At 39.4% G+C, this 24,152-nt stretch overlaps 5 protein-coding genes across 5 annotated transcripts in view; 2 read left to right on the top strand and 3 right to left on the bottom strand.

Moving 5' to 3' along the window:
• The window catches only part of LOC110067578 (protein FAM91A1-like), a 22,242-nt gene extending 20,365 nt beyond the window's left edge, over positions 1 to 1,877 (bottom strand). The window contains exons 1-2 of the mRNA XM_020774925.2: positions 1,669 to 1,877; positions 1,407 to 1,491 (exon numbers count right to left, since the gene is read on the bottom strand). Of these exons, the coding sequence (XP_020630584.1) occupies positions 1,407 to 1,491; positions 1,669 to 1,755 (172 nt within the window). The 5' untranslated portion in view covers positions 1,756 to 1,877. The remainder of the gene's footprint in view (positions 1 to 1,406; positions 1,492 to 1,668) is intronic.
• A 184-nt stretch (positions 1,878 to 2,061) lies between these two features.
• On the top strand, positions 2,062 to 4,814 carry LOC110067581 (transmembrane protein 14C-like). Its single transcript, XM_089279689.1, has 4 exons — positions 2,062 to 2,190; positions 3,314 to 3,411; positions 4,355 to 4,442; positions 4,551 to 4,814. The coding sequence occupies exons 1-4, from the start codon at positions 2,090 to 2,092 to the stop codon at positions 4,594 to 4,596; spliced, it is 333 nt and encodes a 110-aa protein (XP_089135815.1). The 5' UTR covers positions 2,062 to 2,089; the 3' UTR covers positions 4,597 to 4,814.
• Positions 4,771 to 10,711, bottom strand: LOC110067579 (uncharacterized). The gene is made up of 5 exons (XM_020774926.2): positions 9,571 to 10,711; positions 8,647 to 8,949; positions 8,008 to 8,297; positions 7,140 to 7,379; positions 4,771 to 6,345 (listed from the first exon to the last, which is right to left on the bottom strand). The coding sequence occupies exons 1-5, from the start codon at positions 10,694 to 10,696 to the stop codon at positions 6,016 to 6,018; spliced, it is 2,289 nt and encodes a 762-aa protein (XP_020630585.2). The 5' UTR covers positions 10,697 to 10,711; the 3' UTR covers positions 4,771 to 6,015.
• A 1,296-nt stretch (positions 10,712 to 12,007) lies between these two features.
• LOC149097653 (uncharacterized) lies at positions 12,008 to 13,740 on the top strand. The gene has a single exon (XM_089279901.1). It carries the CDS (start codon positions 12,124 to 12,126, stop codon positions 12,757 to 12,759), a length of 636 nt encoding a protein of 211 aa, XP_089136027.1. The 5' UTR covers positions 12,008 to 12,123; the 3' UTR covers positions 12,760 to 13,740.
• Positions 13,741 to 14,009: 269 nt separating this feature from the next.
• On the bottom strand, positions 14,010 to 22,605 carry LOC110067671 (mRNA export factor-like). Its single transcript, XM_020775030.2, has 9 exons — positions 22,258 to 22,605; positions 20,365 to 20,457; positions 19,842 to 19,928; positions 19,258 to 19,524; positions 18,586 to 18,698; positions 17,942 to 18,014; positions 16,863 to 16,967; positions 16,210 to 16,302; positions 14,010 to 16,129 (listed from the first exon to the last, which is right to left on the bottom strand). The coding sequence occupies exons 1-9, from the start codon at positions 22,465 to 22,467 to the stop codon at positions 16,046 to 16,048; spliced, it is 1,125 nt and encodes a 374-aa protein (XP_020630689.1). The 5' UTR covers positions 22,468 to 22,605; the 3' UTR covers positions 14,010 to 16,045.
• Positions 22,606 to 24,152: the final 1,547 nt, after the last annotated feature.

Below are 24,152 nucleotides of genomic sequence, written 5' to 3'. Positions count from 1 at the left end.
TATTTCAGCACTTTCCTGGTTTCTTTTGTCACAAATTTACAATTTGCGGAGTATTAAAGCCACTAACTTGGGAACTTTTTGGTCTCTCTAACAGACACAATTAAGGCAAGAAATAAAAAAGCCACTAAGGAGAAGCAATACATTTGAACCCTGACAAGCACATTATTGTAGATTGAAAACAGCAGATGATATTTGTTGGACATAACCTGCTTGTAATTCTAAAAGCTACGCAGCCACAGTAACGTTTCACTTTTGCAATAAAAAGGGACAATTGGCGCTACCTGAAAAATAACTGCTGTCCTTGGTCACATGACATGACATATAAAATATCGCATGGAAAGATAGTGCATAACACTAACGATGTTAGAATGCATGCGTCATGTTGAGTTCTACCATAACGAAAACCACTCAACATTTGTGCAATTCTGTATGCAATGTATCCTCCACCTAATATAGAAGCGACGAACGCTACTTAATCTACACATGCATTTAGAGCAAACTAGTTTTGCTCTACAGAGAATGGTACCACAAGGAGAGAAAGGGGTTACTTGAAACAAATATATACCTTTACGATGTTCACACCTAACTGACGGCAATGGAACATGTTTTACGTAGAGTACACATGTGCCTTTCCCACCCCACCCCCACCACTTCCTTGCCTCTAGAATAATTAATTATTTGAAATCAATTAATTAAACAAATATTAAAGTTTACAACTTAACGCCATAGGGCCATAGGGCCATAGCACCATAGCGCCATAACACCATAGCGCCATACTGCCTTAGCGGCAGGTGGCCCCCATAACCATCCCAATAGTGCATTCTGCACTAAAAGCAATTTTCTTTAAAAAGTGGGCATCCACAGGATGCCTCAGGACACCCATCTGGCTAAAAGTCTGGTTGGCAAGTTTTTGATTTCATTTGGCCCAGGTTTGAGAGAATTGACTGTGAACTTCAAAAGACAGAAAAAAACTAAAAAGCTTTGTGGTGCTGTTAGTGTACTGTAACCAATGTTTGTTCTCTTGTCTTCTGTTTTGTTTTGGTTTGGTTTGTTTTGGTTTCATTTTATAGAAGCACAAAAAGTAGTTTTGAACATCTGGACATCTGGGAGATCATCACCTGTTAGCTTTTAACCAGATCATTCACGCCTCAGTGTTCTAACAATGAATACGATAAATATTTAAAATTTAACAGCTTACATTAACATAATAAGGTTATTCGGAAAGATGACTCCGTCCTCACGTGCTGTTAAAAGCATTTGAATGCAGTATCTTATTTGCTCAATTCTCGTTACTGTCAAACCACTGGCTACAGGATGCAATCACTTGTCTTTTTTTCACAATTTTGAAAGAAAGGTCAAATTATACAACGTATAAATTGAAAAAAAAGTTTATTTTATACACTCACCGATATTTCCGCGATACCTCAGCTGATTCCTCACACTGTAATCGAAAACGCATTTTTCCCACTCCTTTTGGCTGTTAAACAGCGACTAAGAGCAAACAAAGTGAAAAATAAATATACGAGCGACGTTCTCAAAGCTTTGATAGTTTCAAAGAGATATGATAAGGCACAAAAAGACTTAAAGTAATTTCAGAGGATCCAAAATAAGTGATAGCCTTCTATATTGCATTGTGAGTCGTAAGCGGAAACCATACAGTGTTCTTACCTGCTTGATGTTAGTCGGAAGTTTGGACCAGGGATAGTTATGAAGAATATGGAACTCAAGGTCTGCACTTAGGGTAGATCTAGCCATTTAGTCATCTAAAAATGCTTCAAAATGCCGAAGTATGAGACAACTTTTTCGCCCTTCCATCCTCCAATTTTACTTCCCTCGTAGTCAGTTACTGAAGTTAGCCGCTGGTAAGGTCCATGTATGGTGGGCTCGCAACTCGAGCAAAACTGAAACTTTTAGCAGGAAATCATGGTTTGTTTTAAGCTTACCTTTTCTTTGCATTTATTCAAACACTTTAAAAATAATCCATGATAAAATAATCAAATTTGTCCCCTAATTTTTTAACCATTTACCTAGGCTGAAAAATATACCCCGTTTATCGACGAAGTTCGTTCCCAGTCTTCTCACCGTCACCATGCAGTCTTCCGAGAAAATGGCGTCCCCTGATTACTTGTCCTACGGGTTTTCCGTAATCGTTGCCCTTGGGGGCGTTATAGGATACGTGAAAGCTGGTAGGTGCTAGAGAAGTTGTTAATGTACACGAAAAGAATACCAAGTTTGTAAAAAGTTGAGTTAGAAAGCCACTGATAGCTTGTTTGTATTTCTTATGTAACTGTTAAGTCTGGGGCGCCGGATGGGTGAATTATTTCTTTGAAGATAATTGGCATAGCTGTACGATTCAGGAAGTTCCTGTACTTGTCACCAAGTTCAAAGGGAATTCCTCGGGTCTTTTAAGAAGAACTAGAGCTGCAAGGAGCAAAACATCTCGACTTTTTCTTCAAGATCTTTCAGTTCGACTTGCAAAAACCAATGAACTGTAACCCAAAAAACTCAGATGACAGAGTTACGTTAATGAAACTTCGTACCAAGGAAGTCTTTTCGTTTGAAAATAGAATGCAGAATACTGCAATCTGTTTTCCACAAAGCCCATGAGTTGTCCAGTAGCAGCACAGGGGCCATACCATTTGAAATCCAGATACCCCCACCCCTGCCCCACCCCAGTTGACAAATCAAGGTAACTCCAAATTTTCTCCCTAAGAAAAAAGATCGAAGTGCCGACATGATGCTTAGTTCAAAATAACCGGATTTTTTTCTATCCCCTCAAGAAAAAGCCATTTTTCAACCACATAACTTCAAATACCCACAAGATTAAACGATGCAGACAGGGCATGACCCTTGGAAATTAGTCTTCTGGCCCTTTCAGTGAGTCTCATCAATGTGGGAAAATGCTTGCTGTAACATGTTACATGTAACATCCTCTGCTCACTATTCATCAAATATTACTTACTTTACTTTGGCCCTTTACTCCTCCCGGAGCATAGGCCACCAATGACAACTCTCCAGTCTCCTCTGTCCTGAGCATTTATATGGAAGTAAAATTAAGCTCAATTATAAACTGTTTACCCAGGGTCAACTCCACTCATGAAATACAGCAATGCTGGCTGGCTAGTTGTTGGTTAACTGATTGACTGACTGAAAGACAGCTGACTGATAAACAACAAACAGACAAACAGACTGACAGATGGATTGTTCTTGCTCATATCAATCTTTTGTTGAGCTGTTAGGTGACTTATCATTGACCAACTGATTGATTGATTGATTGATTGATTGATTGACTGATTGACTGATTGACAGGTAGTGTACCCTCGCTAGCTGCTGGACTGGCATTCGGCGGAATTTCTGCATTGGGTGCTTACCAGACATCCTCGAACCCAAGGAATGTTTGGGTTATGCTGGGTAAGTCAAAATCAACAGAGACAAAAATTAATGGCAGCTAATAACCTACTGATCTCAGTTTATCCTCTCAGCTCATTTTTGTGTCACATTGAGAACTAGGGAGACTAGTCCTTGCGACTAGTCCCTGCAACAAGTCGCGGGGACAACTTCCATTGGGTGGACTAGCCATTTTTGCCACAAAATCTTGTCGCAGGGACCAAATTTTGGTCCCTGCAACTAGTCTCACAAATTCAAACTGGTTTGAATTTTTGGGACAAGTCCCTGCGACTTGTTTCTCAAAATGCTTCGCGTGAACTGTTCATGTGACAAGTCCCTGCGACCAGTCCCTTCGTGTAAACTCTTCAGGGGACTAGTTGCTGGGACTAGTTGCAGTGACCAGTCCTGCCGTGTGTGCCAACCTTCATGCAACTGTCATCAAGTTAGGATTTAAGCTCCTTGCTAAACAACCCCAGGGAAAAATCTTGGAAAATAGCCTGCATTATCCACCTTTTGTCTTAAATTGCAAGAGACAGAGTAGCCTTATCCAATAAGTGCCTTGGACTCCATATTTAGTCTGAGTTTGAGCCTGGCCAAGGTCATTATGAAGAGTTCTCGGACAAGCAAGCTAGACAATTTATTCTTGCAGCATCTTCCATGATACTAGTTTCCTTCGCAGCCATTATTAGGTTCGTCGCGCAACACAATACTTTTTCCCACAGTGGGGAGAAGCATTGCGTGGCAACCCTAAAAACGACTGTGAAGGAGACTATCACAATATCAGAGTATAAATGGATATTAGTGAATTGAAGAGGCAACCTGAAAAAATGCTTGGAGTAACCTGCATTGAGCTAGCACAAGATCTAGTTGCAGTATATGCTACAGAATTGGGGCCCTTGAACCTATTAACTGTCTTTATTGATGCAGTGACTTATTACATGGAAGCTGCCATCCTTTATTTTTGCAGTAACATCAGTGGTGTTGTCTGGAGTGATGGGCTCTAGGTTTGTGAAATCAGGAAAGTTTATGCCTGCTGGACTTGTAGCTACCCTGAGGTAATTTTTTAATACAAATAATTCATGATTTTCCTGTTAACCTTGAGCTTTTAAAGGTTAATGTATGTCTACAGTGCTGAGAATTTTTTGCTCTTTTTTTTATTTCAGTGTTGCTCAAGCTGTGCGTATGTCGTACCGACTGATGAACAACTAGTGACTTGTTTGAACAGCCGTGATCTTCCGTATTCATCCTCAAGAATGTAACATAACAACCACTGTAATAAACAGAGGATTTAGTGTAAACACAAACTTAAAGTAAAGTCAGACGTCAACATCTTGTCAGTAAGCATGCATGCATTAGGATCCAAACACACCTTCAGTAACATCACTCATTAAAAACATTTTGTTTAATAAAATAGAAGTGTTGCTGCACTTTGAGTGTGAATGTCATTCTACTGGAAGTGAAAAAATATATATTTCTCAGCCTACTAATGAATAAACTGCTAACCTAGATGGTCATCATCCCATTAGTTTGATCTGCCAACTGATTGGTTGTGGCACAATTAAGAAGTTTAAGTCAAATCAGAGAGTTATAATTATGTGTTTTTCAGTTCCCCTTTTCTTATTAATAACATCTCAAGCAGACAGAAAATAACTGGTAAAAGTTGTAAGGTACCTAATTGTAAAACGTTTTAAAACCCCTGCACAATAGTTGCGTACCAGTAGTATATAATATGTACATGGAGCTTCATTGTCAATGCCAAATACCACTAACAAATTATGTATATACATATACACAGATTTTAATTATCATACACAAAAGGCTGTTGCCATGTCTACTTGTTTACCTTGCCATCCTTAGAAAATAACTGAAAATATTACCATATGTTCACAGAATGTGTTTCTTTCTTGATATAATTTATGATAAAGTACATTTTTGAGCCCGAAGGGTGCTTCAATTTCCTTATCACTTCCAGCAAAGGCTAAAAGACAAATGAAGCACCAGAAGTGGACTTTTTGCATTAAAAAATATCAGCTTACTAGTCAGATAAAAATAAATAATATATTAAATAGAAAAATTGCCCCACTGTGGTTAATGTGGAAGTTGGAGATGTCAAACTGTGTCATAATTATAATTTACAATGTGGTTCTTGGCACTTTGATTGGCTGAGAAATGTTTAAAGGAGATATATGACATTTGTTTTTAAGAGCATCCAGTAATGAAAAACATTCACCCAAATGCATAATTGCAGATTAGGTGAACATCACAACAGCCCTCAAAAAAAGTGTCACCCAGTTGTCTGTGACAAGTAGATTTTCTGCACAGACAAGTAATTTCTCATTTAGACAAGTCGTCGACCAACTAAATAAGAAAGTAAAATAAGACTTGTCCAGGGCAAGCAGACTTTGAGAGTCACTTTTCCGAAAGGCAAGCTGGAATTCAAGCCCTGTACAATACCGCATGAAACTAACAATTAAAATGTACGAATTAATACAACTTGAATAATTGTTAGGTTTCCCCAATGTTCCCCTTTTTGGAAGGGTATGCATATCACATTTATATTGGAGTCCCTTCCCCTCAGATTTCGCCATGAAAAACTTAAAAGTCATTTTTAGATTAATGACGAGATCATCAGCTTCGAGCAGCAGGAGACTTGCTACTTGTTCTTCGAGCCACACCTGGTCTGGCAGGGGATTTACTCATGTTGTCTCTACTCCCTTCTCTACCCCTGGAGTTGCTTCTACCCCTTGTTTCGATATCTTTTGATGCCCTGCGTCCTGACGACATCTGCGATGTCCTCTTTGTCAATGGAGCAGCTTTCTTCGCAGCTTCTCGAGCTTTCTTTCTCTCTGCAGCCTTCCTAGCTTCTTCTTTTTCTTCTTCTTTTCTCTTCTTTTCTTCTTCAAGTAACTTTTCTTTCTGCTCAGCAACAGCATGGACTTCCTCTATCATGTTAGTAGCCTAAAATATTGATACATAATTCTCAAACATCAAAGAGGTTTGGGTTACTCTCAACAACACAATTCTCAAATCCATAATATATAAATTAAAACTAAACAAGACAACAGTGATCAATGAAGAATGACTGCTTTATTTCAGTTGATATATTTGAAATATTTATTAACGTCCATGTACTAGTCAACACACCAACAAAGCATGGAGGTCATAAAGCAGTGGGCAGAAATGAAGATCTCTATCTTACAGTACAGACCCTCACCCCCACCCGCTCAAAAAAAACAAGTTAGGAAGATGTTCACCATATCTCACCCCCTGGAAAAAGGAGAATATTTGATACCAAGCTTGCTGTAAGTCGGCCATACTGTAGAGTATGACCCATAAAAATAAAAATTGACTGATAACAGGACTTGTACTGAGTGCTGTGGTGGCCTCATGGTTAGTACGCTCTCTTTCGGATTAAGCAGTCTGGGTTCAAGCCCTGACCAGGAACATTGTGTTGTGTTTTTAGACAAGATACTTTACTCTCTCCACCCAGGTGTATAAATGGATACCAGTGAACTTTATGCTGGGGATAACCCTCTGATGGACTGGCATCTCATCCAGGGGAGAGTAGAAATATTCCTAGTTGCTTCATGCCACTGAAACCAGGATAAACACTGGCCTGATGGGCCCACTTGGCTTGTACAGACTGCCTACCTACACACCTCCTGAGAGATATTAATAATACTCACATGTCTTCAAACTAGACGTTATGTTTCCAACTAGTCTATATTAAGTGAATTTGAAGCCACACTCACCCAAACATAGAAAGTAGCTGCTCCAGCACTTGTGTCTCTTATGGTTTCCAGATCAGTCTCCTTGAGGTACTTGTCAAAAGCATAATCAGCCTTTGGCATGTCCACTCTTAAGGGATCTAAGGAAGTGACCTGACGTTTAAGTCCTTCTTTGCCTGTCTTGCCAAGTAGTGCTTGCATGTTCCTCCAGTTTAGTAACTCTTTCTCAGGGTAATCCAGGAGTAGGTATGTAGCAATCATAACCTGTTGGTTAAGATGTTTCCAACTTACAATGCAGTGATAAAAGAAACTGAAGATATATAACAAATTTATCCTTTAAAACTTAGAGTAGAATTGTAGCTATTGTGAGTTGGGAAATCTATAGCCCAAGAATCACTTCTCTCAAGAATGCTAACTTAACCTTTTTAGGGTGTGGAGAAAACAAATTTTCGACTTGCCCTTTGGGCAAAAATCATTCTCACTAGCCCCCCAAAAGTTCATCTCTTACACTACTTCTTTAGTTTGAATTTCCCCAAAACTTTTCCCAACTGAAGAAACTTCATTTGCTCATCAGGAAAGTTATTAACAGAAACCACTTGCCTGTCCAGGAAAGTCCACTAGTCCCAGGTTATAAGACAGGACTTTCTTTTAACACTGCTTTCTAAAAATAATCAAACTTCAACCAACCATAGTGTTTTATGTTGCCCTAAATTTTTGGTGGACATACGATCTCAAAAAAAAGTTTACTCCCATTTGCCTCATGCTGGCATTGTAAAAAGGTACAGAAGATAACATTCGGTCATTTTTTTGTGTTAGGGGTTCGTTAAGAATGCATGTTCGATGTTCGCTTAGTTCTGAGTGGCACTGTAGTCTTAAAGTTCCCTTTACATACCTTATGCACTGCAGGAGGTGGATTTTGGTAGCTCCTGATCTCAGAAATGACACTTTGTTTAAGTTCCATGATTTCTGCTTTCAGTTTCTCAAGTCGCCTCAGCCTCTTAGCCAGCTTTTCTCCCTCTTTTAGCTCAATGCCCCAATCTTTCTCCCAACCATTTTTGCGAATATCGGCCATTGATTTCTCCAGGTCACCTAGGTGACGACGTCTTATTGCGCTCCTAAGTGCCTCCCCTGCTTGGACATTCTTAAGAGTTTTCTCTGCATCATCAATGTCATTCTTCAACCCTGAAAGAAACAAAGAACCATTATTTAAATTTCTTTCATGGTATTGAAATAAATGATTGAAGGTCATAGATTTGGTACAGCAAACTAGATGACTGATTGCAGCAAAGATGTTTGATAAGAAATACTCTGCTGTTTTGCCGTTACATTATAACTTACAGTCACAGTTGTGATGAGATCTTACATTTCCTAAAATTCCAGCTAAAGTTATGTAAAATAAATAGTTTAACACAGTCACCCTTCAAGAAAGTATAGGTCCCAAAACCATTGTTCTGCTGTATATTAATATATAGTACATGTATACATTCATTTTTTACTTCTTTTGGATCTAAGGACTAACATTGTAGCCTACCTGGCATCTTAGCATTTTTAGCTTCCTTGATTGAGCCCTCCAACCTGTCAATTTTTCTCGATTTTTTCGCACCCTTCAAGTTGGCACGCAATTTCTTCTCCTTGTTTGCCATTGCTTCAGCAAGAGCTTTCTTTTCTGCTTCTTCAGCAGCCTTTCTAGCGGCCTCATCAGTTGCTTTCTTTGCTGCTTCAGCTGCTAAGCGAGCTGCTTCCGCTGCAGCTCTTTCTGCTTCTTCTGCTTCATCTGCAAGATCTTCAGCCTCCATAGCTTCCTCCCTCTCACGTTGTTCCCTTTCTTGTCTTTCTGATGTGGTTATGAAATTATGTAGAAAACAATTTAAGTAATCAAGCAAAATAAATAATACAGGAGTGACTTTTCCCAGAGGGAAACATGATAACCTAATGTTTAATATACTTGACGCTTAATATCTAGCAGGGCTGTCCTACAATGGAATAGCATCTCTTATAGGAGAAATGTCACAACCTGAGTGCTAGCTATTTTGAGCTTCAGACATTGGAATTACCAGTAAGATTCACCAAAAGCTGCTTAGTCAAAACATTGTCTAGCAATAACTGTCATGAATAGGAAAGGATCTTGAGTTTCAGTTAATACAGATGGACTGGAACATCAGCCACCTCCTGACACACTCCCTTTGTTTCTTAGCCAAGCAAATAGCGCACTACATGTAGCACACAGAGGTTATTAATCAAGCCTCCAAAATCCCTTTGGTCTCCAAAGTGGCTCATAGACACTTCTTTAGCTTACTTACACCCTCCACGATGTTTCAACAGCTATTGTCAATATTCATTTAGAGGACCTCTGGGGGTGAGTATGTGTGGTTACCATTGGATGGGACCCTGAGGTACATGTACTCTCCACCCCTTCCCCAATATGAGCCCCATTTGTGTGATTGCTACTGCTTACCCCTCTCCTCCCTCTCACGCTCCAGTTCCTGCTGTTTGAGAAGTTCATCTTTCTTCCACTTCTGAGCTGCTTCTTCCTGTTCCCTTCTCTTCCTGTCTTCTTCCTCCAGTCTCTTGGCTTCCTCCTGTCTCAGTCTCTCCTCTTCTTCCCTTAGTTTTGCTTCCTCCTCGCTAAGCTTCTTCATATCCTCCTCATATTTCTTGCGATTTCTTTCTTCCTCCTCTTCTCTCGCCCTCCTCTCTGCTTCCTCTTGTTCAGCCTTTAATTTAGCGGCCTCTGCTTCCGCCTTTTTCCTAGAAGCATCTTCTCTCCTCCTCGCTGCCTCCTTCTCCAGCCTCGCCTTTTTCTCGGCGGCTTTTCTTTCCTCTTCCTCAGCTCTTTCTTTCTCCTGTTTGCGTCTCAACACTTCCTCCTTCGCTTTGTCATCGTCTTGTTTCTCTTCGTCGAGCCAATCCATGGTCGGTATATCGCAGAGCGGAACTTCAATTTCCGCGAAGCTGATTCCAGAACCCGGTGCAGCGCGACCACGGAGGAATTTAAGCCAACGTCGATGTGAGAAAAAATCGTCGTGTACAGCCTGAAAAAGGAATCTTGCCTCTCTTTCACTGATAACACCTTTCTTTTCCCTGTCCAGCATAGCGAATTCCCATTGCAAGTCCTTAACAAGATAATATCTACGGTCCATCTCGTTGAGGACATCGTAAAGTTCTTGCCGATCACAAGTTTCGGCCGCACAAACCGCTTCTATTGAAGCCTCTACTTGCGGCAAACTGATTCCTCCATCTCGTAAGCCAGCATGAAGCTCCTGTAGTTGTTCAGCTGTTAGTTCACCAGTGAAATCTGTATCAAAACGGTTGAATATGTCCGTGAGAGCTTCTTCCTTGCTAATCCAGTCTACGATGGCCGACATGTTGTTGATTGTTTTCACCGGAGTCCTGGACACCATGACGTCAGATGTACGTGCACGGGGCAGGAAATTCTGGAAAAGAGACTGGACTGATATAAAGTGGACAATGGAACAATGGACAGTGTTCGACTCCATCGAATCAATAAACTTTGATGAAAGACGACCTTTTGTTTCAGGATCACCTGTAAATTTATTGGTTCGTAAAAGAGTTAATACCATCGATAATTTATTCGATTTGTTGTTAGTTACTATAAAATTGTGATCATATAAAGGTGAAAACAATTATACTCCTGATTACCGCCCACTCTAATTGGACGGTATATTTTGCAATCTCGCCACTTATGACGTACTACTGCTCACTTTCATACTAAACAGCTATTTTCTGGATACATAATATGGAGCAACAGACTAGAAAGTGTGGTAAAATTCAGAAACATCTGAAACTATTACCAATCTTTCAATTTTTCAAATTTGCCAAGCTTTTTCTCGTGTTTACATCAAGCTATCGTTATGTCAACAGGGGTGACATTTTATATCTCTGAATTGAAAATAACTAAAACAGGTCTCACCGAAGAGCGTGTTTGGCAACTTTTGTCTCAACATTTTGGCTAGCCTGCATAAATACGTCGTCTATTTTGAATTAAGTTTAATTCATTTAGATTTTAGTAAACCTTAAAAGGGTCTGTAATCTTGCATCCCGTTATATCGAGAAAAAGCCTTGTAGGTGCAAAGCAGATATTTAGCAAACCCAAGTAAATTAAAACTACAGTCCTACAAACAAAGTCTCAGTAACGCAAATAAACAAGGTTTTCCCATGTTTGTCGAAACTTAATCCTGTGCGTCTTATTTGTATTTTACCCGAGGAAGTCATTATCGATATTTTAAACTGAGAAGGCAAAGTACAACTTGTTCTAGGTGCAAAATTATTCATGTGACCGGAAGGAGGTGAGGCGATGAGGTAAGTAGCTTCCGGTTCTTGAATTGTGCAAGTTTTGGCGTACTCGTCAGTTAGTCACCGCTTGCGTGAACTGACAAGTGTCAATTATTTAACAACGAGCCAATGGTGTATAACTCTCAATAAGCAAATGGTTTATTAGGTTTATGTCTACAAGATTAAGGTGACCACATAAGGGTAAATCAGTGTTTGCGGAAAATAAGCGGCGCATGTTTACATTCTTGTGAAGTCCATAACTTCGCAATGGCAAGTTTGCGTGATGAATATATCAAATATCGGAAGTCCATAATTGATTGATAGACTTCTGTTAGTACAATAAATATGTTTCTTTCCCTCTTAATGATCATTAAAATGCTACAAAGTAAGAAACATCAAACCTTGTCGCATTAACCTATCATTATAAAAGTATATGAACTTAACGAAAAGCTGTTAATCCAAGCGTAGCTCATTAAACTCAGTCAGTTGCGATGAAGATAACATTGTTCTTGAAGCGTAACGTTAGCAACAAAAGATTAATACTGTGAAACAATGGGAAAGTATAAACAGTGACAGGGTCAGTGCGTTTCTGTTGAAAGAGGTCAGGAACGTGTTTTTTTTTTTCTTTGAAGTCACATTATAAATAGAACAAACCACAGCCTGACATCATCCATGACTTTGATTAAACTGTCGATTCTATCAATCTAAAGGCAAAATGACCTCAGCGGACGAAACTTCTGCCCTAAAAAGGAACAGTGTTCATCAGACAAGGCTGAGTCTCGAACTACAGCAACTTGAAAAGGACAGAGCAATTCGCTTGCGTGAAATGTCGAAAGCTACTCAAGCGTTTGCGAGGCGACAAGAGCAGATCCAAGGTATACGGGAGAAAGCTGCCTTGCGGAGAGTGCCAAGCGCTCCTGTCGTGGAAAACCTGCCGTGTTTAGCTCTACCCGCATCTAATTCAACTGAGGATTTGACTCGTCAGCCGTTTATTACTAAGACGGCAAGATTACAAAGCGCACCGGGCGCGTCGAATTCTCAAAGGCCACTTCACAAAATGGTGACGATGCCTACGATTGACCTGCTACCGTCCCGCGCAAGTTCGAGCCACTTGCCAAGTGTACATAATTCAGCGCACAGAGCGACCTCTCCGAAGAGAGCAGGGTCTTTAACTCCACTGGAAGATAGACCGCATAGTTCTTCTAGAGTGCCTATGTACAGTCGAAATTTCTCCGGTTTGCGACACCGGGACGACTTGGTAACAACTGCTCGACCTGTGAGAAAATCAAGTTTACCAGCGGGGCCGTTACCTAGCCCAAGGAAAACGCGAAGTAAATCAGTGTCCAACTAGGAAAAGGCAGTTTAATTTCCTTCAGTTATCATCAAATTTTATAGTCCTAACATATAAAATATTTAATACACAGTGTTCAAATGTATTAAGCCCATGTCTAGGACTTAAGGTTTTGAAAATACCTAATATTGAACAGAAATCTCGTTTGTCACATTTTGCTAACTGAATGGGTAACTTGTACAATTCAATGAAAGTGTTACTTGCGGTTAGAATATTGATTTTTGTGCCTTTAGAGGTTATAACGCGATTAGTTCGCAATTGATTCCACAAAAGATAAGTCCTTCTGCCTTCACCTGGAAAACTGATTGGCGGACGAAGAAAGTTAGTGGTAAAATGAATAGTTTTGTGAGAGCTTGTTCGGCGAAAATGCGTTTCTCAGTAACTCTTAAGGGTCGAAATAAGTGCTCCAGAGTTCTAGAATATTTTTTTCAAGTGGAGTTATACTTAAATGAAGACGCATTTTTACTGACAGCGAAATGGCTTCCTGAACATTGCGTGACTTTTTTGAAGTGTTTTGAACAAGAAGACGGTGTGCATACACAGTTCATCTAAAGGCCTGTTTTTACTAACACGAATCAATCGATGATGTTTATTTTTGTTATAGTGATACCTGTGTTTGTAATACAGCAAATACCGCGAATTAATATTCAACGAAAACAAAAGATTTTAACAGCGCCGCAACACAATATCGCAGTGCGAGCGCCGGAAAAAGAGGTCAAACTAACAAATGTGGTTAGACTGAGCAAAGCGCTTTGCTCTCATTTACATTTTCATGTTCAGCGCAGATCAGACTGAGAGGATATGCAGGGGTGTATTATATTATAAACAAGAGTGGCAATTTCTTTTTCTTGTAGCAATAGTGTAATAGTTTTATTTATTGGTTGTAAGGACATAAAAGTTATTTTGGTGTGTTCAGTGGCTCGATGACAGCTACACAATGGTTCTTAGTCACGACTGAATAAAATATTTGTTTTCAAAACAGTTATGAAACCTCATTTTCGTTCAGCGACAGGTATGAAAGATACGCATTGTCAAGTTTACATTTAACTATCGTGTTGATTCTCACCACCAGCTTGTTCGAAAATGCCTTAAAAGTGTGAAGAGAATAAGGTGATCGATCACTTTCTTATATTAGAAATTTTATCCACCTGATCAGGAGATTCAAGTCATTCACAACACCGCCCTTTGAAACAAAGAAATGAAAAAAAAAATCTCTTTTGAGACACGCGATCACGCACAACACTTGATAGTCACGTTATTCGTCAACATTTTATTCTACATTTTCCAAGTTCTGTCTAATTTAATCTGATGTATATATGAAGTCGTTATTTATACTGATAGCACACCAATAAATTGACATACCACATGGTGGGATTCCGACAGATTAATCACCGGTTAATGAACAATTAATGGTTAACCGACTGAGACAAACTGACAAACGTTGCAATTCCATAAAAGAAACGAAAAAAAGAACTTCAAAGCTATGGGCATTGAGTCACACACGCTAAGTCAATTTTGCATGGATGAGCTTATATTGTAGACGGGATTAGAAATTCGAAGGGGCCGGTTCCGCCCCTCCCAACTTGTAACGGAAAAGCCTGCTAACGAGGTTGCGGATCGATATTGCGTCTGAACAAATGATATTTAAATTTTAGGCATCATAGAAGATACACAATGAAACACCGCCCGGTGAAACTTTCTAACTGCGGACGGTATCGTATATTCACAATATACTTGTCTTAAAATGATCTAAATTTAATTATGACTTCTTCAAGACACCGTTAAATTTCCTTAAATTTCAATCCCCCACCGAGAGTAAGGAGTTTTAGCAATGACGACGGCGACGCCTTGTAAAAAATGGATTTACACCTTACCTTCAAATGTTTCAACTGTGTCAGTAGATCTTTTCAGTATGCCTACCGGTCTAAAAACTTGCTCAGGCTAAATATGCAATGACAGCGTTCAATTCCAAAGGAAGATACGAAAAATAAGCAAGTGCGGTTCGCGTTCTCCAAAATACGTAGAACTCGGTCATTTCACCTAGTTGCTTTGCAGATAACGGGTAAGAAATGTACCAAGATTTGAAACGCACGTGCAGAACTATTGGTCTACTCATTTAACCGTTTGTTTGGTGACGTCCTTCGTTGCCATCGCTGTCCTGATTTGCTTAAACTCCCAAGTATCTCCCCCAGCCGAATGTAGTCATATAGGGAATTGTGTTTTGTTCTATAAAAAAACAAACTAATAAGAATTTCTTTTCACTGTAAGCCTGCACTTGTAGAGCTTGTTTTGCGGTCGTTAATTGTGTTCAGAGACCTATAACGTTCATTTATTGACTGTTAAACGTCTTTAGTAACACTACGCTATTTGCACGTAACACGGCATATTCCCAACGAATTGTTCATCAGAGCTAAACAAATGACAGTCTGCAAGGACTGGAAAGGAGTGCAAGGCGCTAGCGAGGTCTGTTGCTCGTCTGTCTGTTTGCTTTATTACACCATTGTTAAATATCTGTACTTTCAAATTAGCTAGTCGACACGGGTGGCGTAACTTGAGAAAAAAAACAAAATGCCAGATTCTTTAAAAACAGTTGTTTAAATCCGTCCGAGTCTCCACCAATCTTAGCCATTTTTGCTTTTTCTTTTATCTATATTACCTCTTAAGTGTTCATTTTTCCTTAGTAGACTTTCCTTCTACCTGAAAGACGTGACGTACATCGCAAAAACAAAACTAATACAACATAATGTTCTTTATGTTACGTTACTGAGACTGCACTGACGTCCAAAGGAATCTGAACTAGCTTAACCAACTCGCACTGGATTGTTCGAAAGCCGGTTAACGCTAACCCAGGATTAGAGGTTAACCGAGTGTTAACTTTGCTTGTATAATAATGTTTTTCATTGCTTAGGTTTAGTGTAGTTTAAAATTATTCAAACTCAAAACTGAAGGACAAACAATATAAAAAGAAAACCTCTCCGAAAAGTTAGAAAACTGAAATCAAAATTCCCGCTTACCCTGGGTGAGCTTAATCGGCTTTGAACAACCCAGCCTTGATGTTCCTGTTAGTCTCTTAACAGGGCAGTCTTTTAAACGGAAAGGAAACCTCTGAAGCCTTTTTAATTCTTCACGACGATTCCACCGCTGAAAAAGCAAAATGTCGGAAGTCTGTGCTGGACATTCCTGCGTATCAACTTATTCCGCTAGCTGGTAAAATCGCAGGCTCTCCAATCTTGGACTTCAGAGACGTTTCGGTGTTTTTAAATGAATGATCTTCCGCGGCAGTGGGTTACTTTTTCCTGGGCTTCAGTTCTTCAAGGCAATTTCTCAGAAACATCTTGGGCTTGATTTGAGGGTTGTAGAATTCGTGACCCTTGAAGAAAAAAAAGAGAGAAAAATAAGCTTATAAGTCACTAGCACTTTCCTTAGGAAACCATTCCAGTCTTTACCAACCTTGGACCAGTCGTAACTTGAGGTGTACGCAAAAATGTTTCCTTTTGAATTGAAACAACAGGCCGTTATCGGCATATTGAGCTGCTCAGAGGTCTGAAAAAGGAAAATTGTATGAAAAAGCATTAATTAACATTAGAGCGGTTTTCACTTGGGTGTTGACAGTAGCTTCACGCTAGCTACGCGCGTTTTCTTGAGTTTTGATTGGTTCAGTGGATTGTCTCGGTGATTGGCCAGGGTTTACGTCATTCAGTCGAAAATTTCTCCATAGCAGATGGCGTTATCTTGCTCGCTCGGGATTACCCGCTGGCTCCCGCAAGAAAACAGTGTTCTTTTTCGATATAATGAATCCCTTATTGACCAAGCTTGTTCGGTCAAGCTTAAAGATGGCTGGATATTGGCCTCGTTCTTCTTTTCCGTGTTAATGGACATCGACTCCGTCTCGGTTCATAAACACACACAAAAAAGAACTTGGTCAATATCCAGCCATCTTGACCTCACGCTTGGTCAATAACCCATATATATTGCGTAGATGTTCTGCTTTATCAGCCAATAAAGTAGATGTACAGGTAAATAGTAACCACAACATTTATCAGAGAAGGTATTTAGAGAGAAGAGTTATCTGTCCTCCACCCCTATGCATGGCGAGTACTCACTTTCAACTTTGTTCGAGCATCCTTGTCCCAGAAACTGAACTTTCCATCAGATCCAACTGTGGCCAGAAGACAAAAATGCACAGGGTGGAAAGCTATGTCATTTACCTGCAAGGAAAAAACTTTGATTACTGTCAACCAAATACTCCTTGAAGACATAACACACTTTTAATATACTTAAAAACAAGATGATGAGTTCAAGATTTCTATCTAAACAATAGAGTGCTTTTGTTGAGGAACTATTGGCTGATAGTTGCCCCTTGGAAATTTGACGTTCTTAAAATAAATATTTGCCCGTGAAGCAAAGCTTCGAGGGAAAATATGCTAGTTTTAAGACCATCAAATTTCCCGGGGGAGGGGGGGGGGGGCACTGCCATATATGGGCTATATAGGTATTTGCCATTGTGAAGGGTATGGTTTTCAAGCAGTTTACTCTAGGAGAGGATATATAAATCAGAGCGTTTGGGTCTAGAATAGGGTATCATTTTTCACAAAACTGACTGGTTGGTTGAAGATTTTATCTAGAGTAAGGAAACCAGGAATTGCCACTCAAAATATAAAAAAATCAAATTGGCAAGATTACATTTACGCAAATCAGCCTTAACAGTATCAAGAGATGGGGGGATTTGTGGAGTTTACTCTAGTATAGGTTAGCAAAATTCAGCTAAACTAGCTCTGGTATAGGCTAAGGGTTCCAGGGTCCCAGCGGCACATCCCCACCCAGAAATTCCCAAAGTAACCCCCCCCCCAGGCAAATTTCCAAGGGGCTACTATCAGACTGACAGTTCCAAGACATAAACACACTATTGTCTTTATTGTTCACCACTAAATTTTCTTCTACGCACCAGTTCAAAAATCATATTGAATTATTTTCAACTTTTTTAGCTGAACTACATGAAGGCCAAAAGCAAAACTTGAAAAGAAAACAATTATTCCACTCGCACATGTTAGGTATGAGATGATTGTAGCCAACTGGGCAGTACGCGCCTTGTTGGCTATGTACCATCTCATATTCAACGTGCACTTGTGAATAAAACTCTGCACATAATAATATTATGAAATTACTACAGTAACAGACTTACTGCAAAAATGTCCTGAATACTAGCTGTGCCAGTACCATTTGATCTGTGACATTTGAATGTGAAGTTATCTTTCCTGTGAAAACAAAGAGAATATGAACAACATCAAATAGCCAATGAGAGATCAAGATCTGTTTTCTCAATACAGTATCAGTCATGTAGATAGGTGATGAGAATAAGGAAAATTGTCATCTGTCTGCCGTTTCCTTTTCACTGGATCGCGGATCTCATCTTCAGGCCACTTCAGCTAAAGGAATATGGTCAGTGGAAAATTTTATTTTCCACAGTCTGTATTTTTGATTTGGCAGTTTGCAGTTACAGCCCTGAATGGAGTAGCATCAGCAATTTTTATTTTGTTGCACTCTAACTCCAAATATTTTGTAGCACAGATCCATTTAGTGGGGCAAATCATTTTTCATTTCAATCCCACTAAAGCAAATAGAAAAAAAAAAAAAAAAAAAAACCAGAACAAAGCATCACAAGTTGCCATCCACCAAGCATGCATGTCTGCAAGACTGTCTCACAGTTTGAGTCTTGCTACAGAGCTGTAATGTGAGGCCCCTGAGAGCTAAGTCAACAATATAAATAAGAAATATACACAATAAAGAAAGCTACAAACACCATTCATCTCAATATTTTCAACTTACGGATTTTGTGGCTGAATGAATTGGATTGCAACTCTTCCCTCCACAGAACCAAGAGCAAACCCCACCGGATTATTGTTTTTCTTTGGATCTCGGAAAATACTCACACAGCGATTCTACAACAGTAAAAGAACACCATTGATTAATGTATGAATAAATTGGAACCAGAAATCATATACAAGTTGCTCATTGATTTTAAAAGCATTTGTAAGTGTCAAATTAATATGCAAATGTTTGGAATGTGAAGAGTAATAATAATTATTGTCTTATGATATTTAAGACAGATTTTCTGCATTTAACAACCCCCTGCCTTTTCTCCACTGTCCTTCCCTGCCTCAGCGATGTTCGAAAACCTTGAAATACAGTCAAACCTCTATAAAGCAGCTAACCCCTGTTAAGCAGCCACCTCCTATTTCCCCAAGGGTGGCCACTTAATAGGGATTTGACTGTACCTTTGTTTGATCAAATTAACCAGGCACCCAGCAAATTGAATGGCTGTGAGGACAACGTTTCCCTGCTGGTTTGACCATCTAGTGGAAAACTTTTCTTATAAAGACGATCAGTTCAAACAGTTTTGCCTGAGTGTGGAAATCAGTTACCCTTCTGCTGAAAACATCAATGAAAACCCTGGCATGCCCTATATCTTAACTGGCAATAAACATGCAAGTTCTAAACCTGGTATTTCAATGGTGACTCGATCCTCTTGTATTCTGATGGTTGATTCTCCAACTGATAACATATTATTCCCCTCTGTGCAGTTCCAACAATGGCCATGGGGTACACCACGTCTGCACAGTACACCCTCTCTGGAATTTGTAAAACGAGCATGGGGTTAGGTGACCGTGTGTCCCAGAACTTCAGTGTCTGGTCCCAGCTTCCAGTCATCAGACAGCTGTAGTTTGGTGCTTGAACCCAGTGACAAGTTTTGACTGCTTTGTCATGCTGATAACAAGGAAAGAAAAATGATAATCGCACTCAAAAAATGCTACTCGCACTTCTTAAAATAAATACAAATAGAGTTAAGACCTACAGTATTACCAGACTCCAAAAGATAATATGCTTGAAAGTCATGCTGTGACAAAATATTTACTTGCAGTGTACTACTGAAAACTGAAGACCATTAGTATTTATCTGATTTCAAATTTGCTGCACCAAAATGATCCAATAAAGTAATCACATGGTCAAACTATCAGAGCAATGGATTTCATACACATTTTTAACAGTAGGGTGATGAAATGTATGTTTTTTTAAGTTTTTACCTGTGCCACCTGAATAGCCTGATTGGAATTAAGATCCCACATCTTACACTGTTTGTCAGTGGATGCTGTAAAAACCTTTGTTCCATCCTGCAATTATTTTAAACAATATTGTTATGGGGTACGACATTAATTTTTCATTAATTCTTTGTTTAACACAACTTCTATTAACCATTCAAACCCTGAATTCCTTCAAGTGTTATTTGTATAAATATGGTGTAAAAACTAACTTCTAATCTTTGCAAGCCGATAACTAGTGTTCTATTCTTGTCAGGTGTAAGTAGTCAAAGTTACATTGCAATTTTCAGTTTGTTAACTGTTGGGTCAACCAAAAGAATGATGTCTGTGTTTTATATAAAATTCTAGACCGATAAAACTGTGCAAACCTAGGAGAACTTAAAGCAGCCATGGAAACACAAGCTAAAAACAGTGTTTCCACAGCATTTCTTGCTCACCTGTTCTTTGTTTTGTGCTTATTTCAACTCTACAAAAACAAACAGGGAACAATTCTCCTACTTCCACTTACATCATGCCAGCAACAATCCAAGATGGGTCCTGTATGAGACTGTTGAGCCTTTGGAATAGTCTGCCCATTTTCTTTGACTTCCCAACATCGAATCTTCAGAAGACAAAAACACAAAGTATCAAATATTAAAGTCATTAAAGTCATATTAAAGTCATATTAAAGCAGGGCACAAAACGGAGTAAAATACACAATTTTCATGTCAAAATAACACAATCACTTTTGCTTAAATCAAGGATCATGCAGGATTCATGGTACAATTTATGTATGTTATGGAAACTGGTGTACATTCATCACATTTTATGTGTAGGGATAGTTTATGATGACAAACATGAATGTTCATAGTTTGATATGACTGTCCACTATAGAGTGCAATGGCTGATGAATAGAGAACAACTCTATTGTGCTCCATTTAAAATGGATTGTGTGGATCCAGGAAATATCCATACCCACCCCAAGGAGGGCTATTGGAACTTTCAAGGGGGAGGGGGTCTTGAAAGCTAAAATATTTAAAGGAAAGTATGAACCAAAACTGGACTTTTCAGAGGGATGGTGTTGTAATATTAACTTGTGGGTACCCCTCTGTGGAGTCCCTTACGTTTTCGTGGGCCGCCCCACATCTCGCGAACATGTGAGTTGGCTTATGTCGGACATTGTGTTGACAGTGTTTAACGTTGCATTGAGTATTTGAGCCTTATCTAAAGCTATCTTACAACAGATGGGGAGAGGGGAGAATTCAAACAAAAATCCAATACATGGGAAGAGTACAGACATTTTCCGGAAAAACACATTTTCCATTTTAGAGAAATGTTTTTTAATGACTAAAAAGGGGGCAAATGATTCTATGAGCCATAAGTCAATGGACCCTTTGCAGCTAACGGTCACATGGTACAAAGTGGGCCACACCAAAGAGCAAGTCTTACACAAGGAGATTTGATACAAGCAATAACTAAGCTTGAGTGGTCAATGTCGCTTTGTTTCAGATGTCCCACTGCGCAGCTTGCTCCCAAGCACTACAATTATGACCACGTGACCGTTAGCTGCAAAGGGCCCATTAGACGTGAGTCATTGTGTCACCATCACCACAATTGAGAGATACCTGTAAACAAGTTAAGGGTGCCCAAAACACTATTACGGTCATTCCACTGAAATAGAACTGGCACTGAGATTTTTGTCAAACTTTGCGTATTGACTGTTTATGTTATAGGAACTTAAATTTGGAAATAAAAATGAGGAGTCCCCATATTCGTTTAGGATCAACAGCACCTTGTTTATACCATACAAATCCTTACAAGAGCACCATGGTTATAGTCACGATTGTTTGCTAAAATCATGTTTCTGACAATTGTTTCTTGCTCAACACTGAGAATTGGCCCGTATTTATTTTACATAAAGAAATTTATTACTCAGTTCAACACAACAGAAAAAAATGATAGGTCACCGTACTCGTTTTCGTGAAAATGACGATTTACCTCTATGGCGAGGTCCAGCCGCAAAGAAAAAGCTGCCATTTTTTAATGCGCACACGCTAATCACACGTGAAATTATGTGCAGTAGGGATGCGCAATGCAATACTGGGGAATGACCTTAAAGCTAACCAGTGTCAATAAGCACTTTACTGAAGCTAATAAAAGGGCTATATAGGCCGTCTTACAAAGTGCTACTCGAGTTGACCAAATTATATTCACTCATTTAGGAGTTTAATGGGACTCAGTGACTCATAGACTCAATTGACTCATAAATCATGGGATCTCAACTACACACGTTTGCAAAAAGAGCGTTTCACTTTCATCTTAGAACTGACGTGACCTGTGCAGCCTGTGCTGTCTACTCATCTATATAGCGATTTATACCATCTCTTACAAGGCAAGCTAACAGCAGATTCACAATACTCACATCATTGGCCCAAGATGAAGCGATAAGGAAGTCTGCTTTTGGACTGAATTTCATGGCGCTGACTGTGTCATCTGGAGGCGCTTGGACCTCTAAATCCTTCATTGGGTTGTCAGAATTTCCAAGTCCTAGAGTATTTGTAGTGGTAGAGGTTGAGCCAAATGTTCCAAAACCTGACGTGCCACTGAAAGCTGTGCCTGCTGAGCCAAACATGTTTGTTAACTATCGATGCAATGTTTTTTAATCCTGTGTTTTCATTGGTAAAGAAGAGTAATCTGCTTTGGACTGCTTTCAACCACTTCCAACCAAGATGGCGCGCGGCTGTGGTTTTCTCATTCCCAGAGCTGCCTGTGTCTCTTTTAGACGAGGGGGCCTTGGCACAAGTCAGTCGCCCTAGTCTGTTGATCGCGAGCAGTCTCTCTTTCCCTCGAAAATCGGTGGAGCACAATTACTTGTTTTGCGTTCTTCCCCACGGATTTTCGAGGGAAAGAGAGGCTGTACTGTTCGCAGTCTAGATCTTTGGAGGTCTTGTATCATTTCACGCTGGATTTCACGTAATTATAACCACTCGTATCATGTGGAAAAATATAAACAAAAAGAGTGAAATGAAACTTCTCCGATCCCATGAATATAAGAAACAGTATTTCGCAAGCGCTTAAAAATCGGAAAAAAAAAATCACTCCGTCCGGTACTTGACGGACTTCGGAATCGCTGTTGAAAACCCCGGCGGTACAAAGAGACGAAAAGTGCTAATCCTAGGCTAGCCTTTGTTCAGATCTGTTACTCATGTGCAACTCGTTCAAAGTCTATAGATTTTACTTTTTTGGTCCAAAATTAGAAATGCCTTTTAAAGTAAACTCTCCCCTAACCATGTTGCCATGCGTCTGTTCAGTAGTAAATCACGGATGACGTCAAAATGTGGTAAGAACAAAAAAGTAGCACACGAGGCGATAGCCGCGTGTGTCACTGATTTTCTTGCCACATTTTGACGTCTTCTGTGACCGATTACTGGGCAGACGCACGGCAACATGGAATTTACTTGTTTTCGTAGGTCTGTCCACAGACCGCTCTATTTTATCTTGAGTTCGTCGAGCTCGGAAGCTTAGCAAAATATTGAGCCGGTGAGTGGGATGTGAACGAACCAAGACGCAATGGGGCGAGGTTGGAGAAAAACAAATTAACTCGTAGCGAAAAAAAATCCGTCTATGGATAGATTATTGTTTTATATAATAAGAAACAAAAAAGTTTTGACGTCATCTATACATCTGCCCTCCGATAGTTCATTGGTAAAAAGACAAAGAAAGGAAAGGGCCAAAAAACGAAATTGAGAACGGTTAATGGCAAAAAAAGAAAGTCCAAATTTTGGTTTATGTGCATGCCCGGAATTGAAGTTTTGCTCAATTTTGTACCTAATCCTCGAAAAATCTCTCCTTTTAGTAAAAAAAAAGCTTTTTTAGCAAAACTTAGGCTTATTTAGCGTCATGGCAGCTAAAAAACCTGACTAAACGGTTAAAAACGGTATTTTTTGGCGAAAGTTTGGTATTCAAAGGGTTAAACAATAGAGTATTTCTGTCGAGCAACTATTGGCTGATAGTTGCCCCACGGAAATTTGATCTTCTTAAAACAAATATTTGCCTGAGAAACGAAGCTTCGAAGGCAAATATGCCAGTTTTAAGAACATCAAATTTCCAAGGGGCAACTATCAGGCCGATAGTTCCGAGTCCAGAACACTCTGTTGTCTTTATTGTGCACCACTAAATTTTCTTCGCGCGCCAGTACAAAAATCATATTGAATTGTTTTCAACTATTTTTAGATGAAACCCGTGAAAGACAAATGCAAAATTTGAAAAAGAAAACAGACAAAACTCATTTAATACAATTTTAATTGTTTCTTTTCT

The sequence above is a fragment of the Orbicella faveolata genome, unplaced genomic scaffold (assembly GCF_042242905.1).
Source record: "Orbicella faveolata isolate gen_17 unplaced genomic scaffold, um_ofav_v1 contig_47, whole genome shotgun sequence".
Lineage (NCBI taxonomy): Eukaryota > Metazoa > Cnidaria > Anthozoa > Scleractinia > Merulinidae > Orbicella > Orbicella faveolata.
This window is presented reverse-complemented; position numbering and strand designations above follow the sequence as displayed.

Excerpts from the sequence above, each read along its gene's own strand:
- LOC110067671 (XM_020775030.2), bottom strand. The coding sequence starts at position 22,467 with ATGTTTGGCTCAGCAGGCACAGCTTTCAGTGGCACGTCAGGTTTTGGA. Across the intron at positions 18,015-18,585 it reads TTCATTCAGCCACAAAATCC|GAAAGATAACTTCACATTCA; the intron begins GTAAGTTGAAAA and ends TTGTTTTCACAG. Across the intron at positions 16,303-16,862 it reads ATGCTCGAACAAAGTTGAAA|ACCTCTGAGCAGCTCAATAT; the intron begins GTGAGTACTCGC and ends TTCCTTTTTCAG.
- LOC149097653 (XM_089279901.1), top strand. The coding sequence starts at position 12,124 with ATGACCTCAGCGGACGAAACTTCTGCCCTAAAAAGGAACAGTGTTCAT.
- LOC110067581 (XM_089279689.1), top strand. The coding sequence starts at position 2,090 with ATGCAGTCTTCCGAGAAAATGGCGTCCCCTGATTACTTGTCCTACGGG. Across the intron at positions 2,191-3,313 it reads GGATACGTGAAAGCTGGTAG|TGTACCCTCGCTAGCTGCTG; the intron begins GTGCTAGAGAAG and ends ATTGACAGGTAG. Across the intron at positions 3,412-4,354 it reads GAATGTTTGGGTTATGCTGG|TAACATCAGTGGTGTTGTCT; the intron begins GTAAGTCAAAAT and ends TTATTTTTGCAG.
- LOC110067579 (XM_020774926.2), bottom strand. The coding sequence starts at position 10,696 with ATGGTATTAACTCTTTTACGAACCAATAAATTTACAGGTGATCCTGAA. Across the intron at positions 7,380-8,007 it reads CACCTCCTGCAGTGCATAAG|GTTATGATTGCTACATACCT; the intron begins GTATGTAAAGGG and ends CTTAACCAACAG. Across the intron at positions 6,346-7,139 it reads CAGCTACTTTCTATGTTTGG|GCTACTAACATGATAGAGGA; the intron begins GTGAGTGTGGCT and ends TCAATATTTTAG.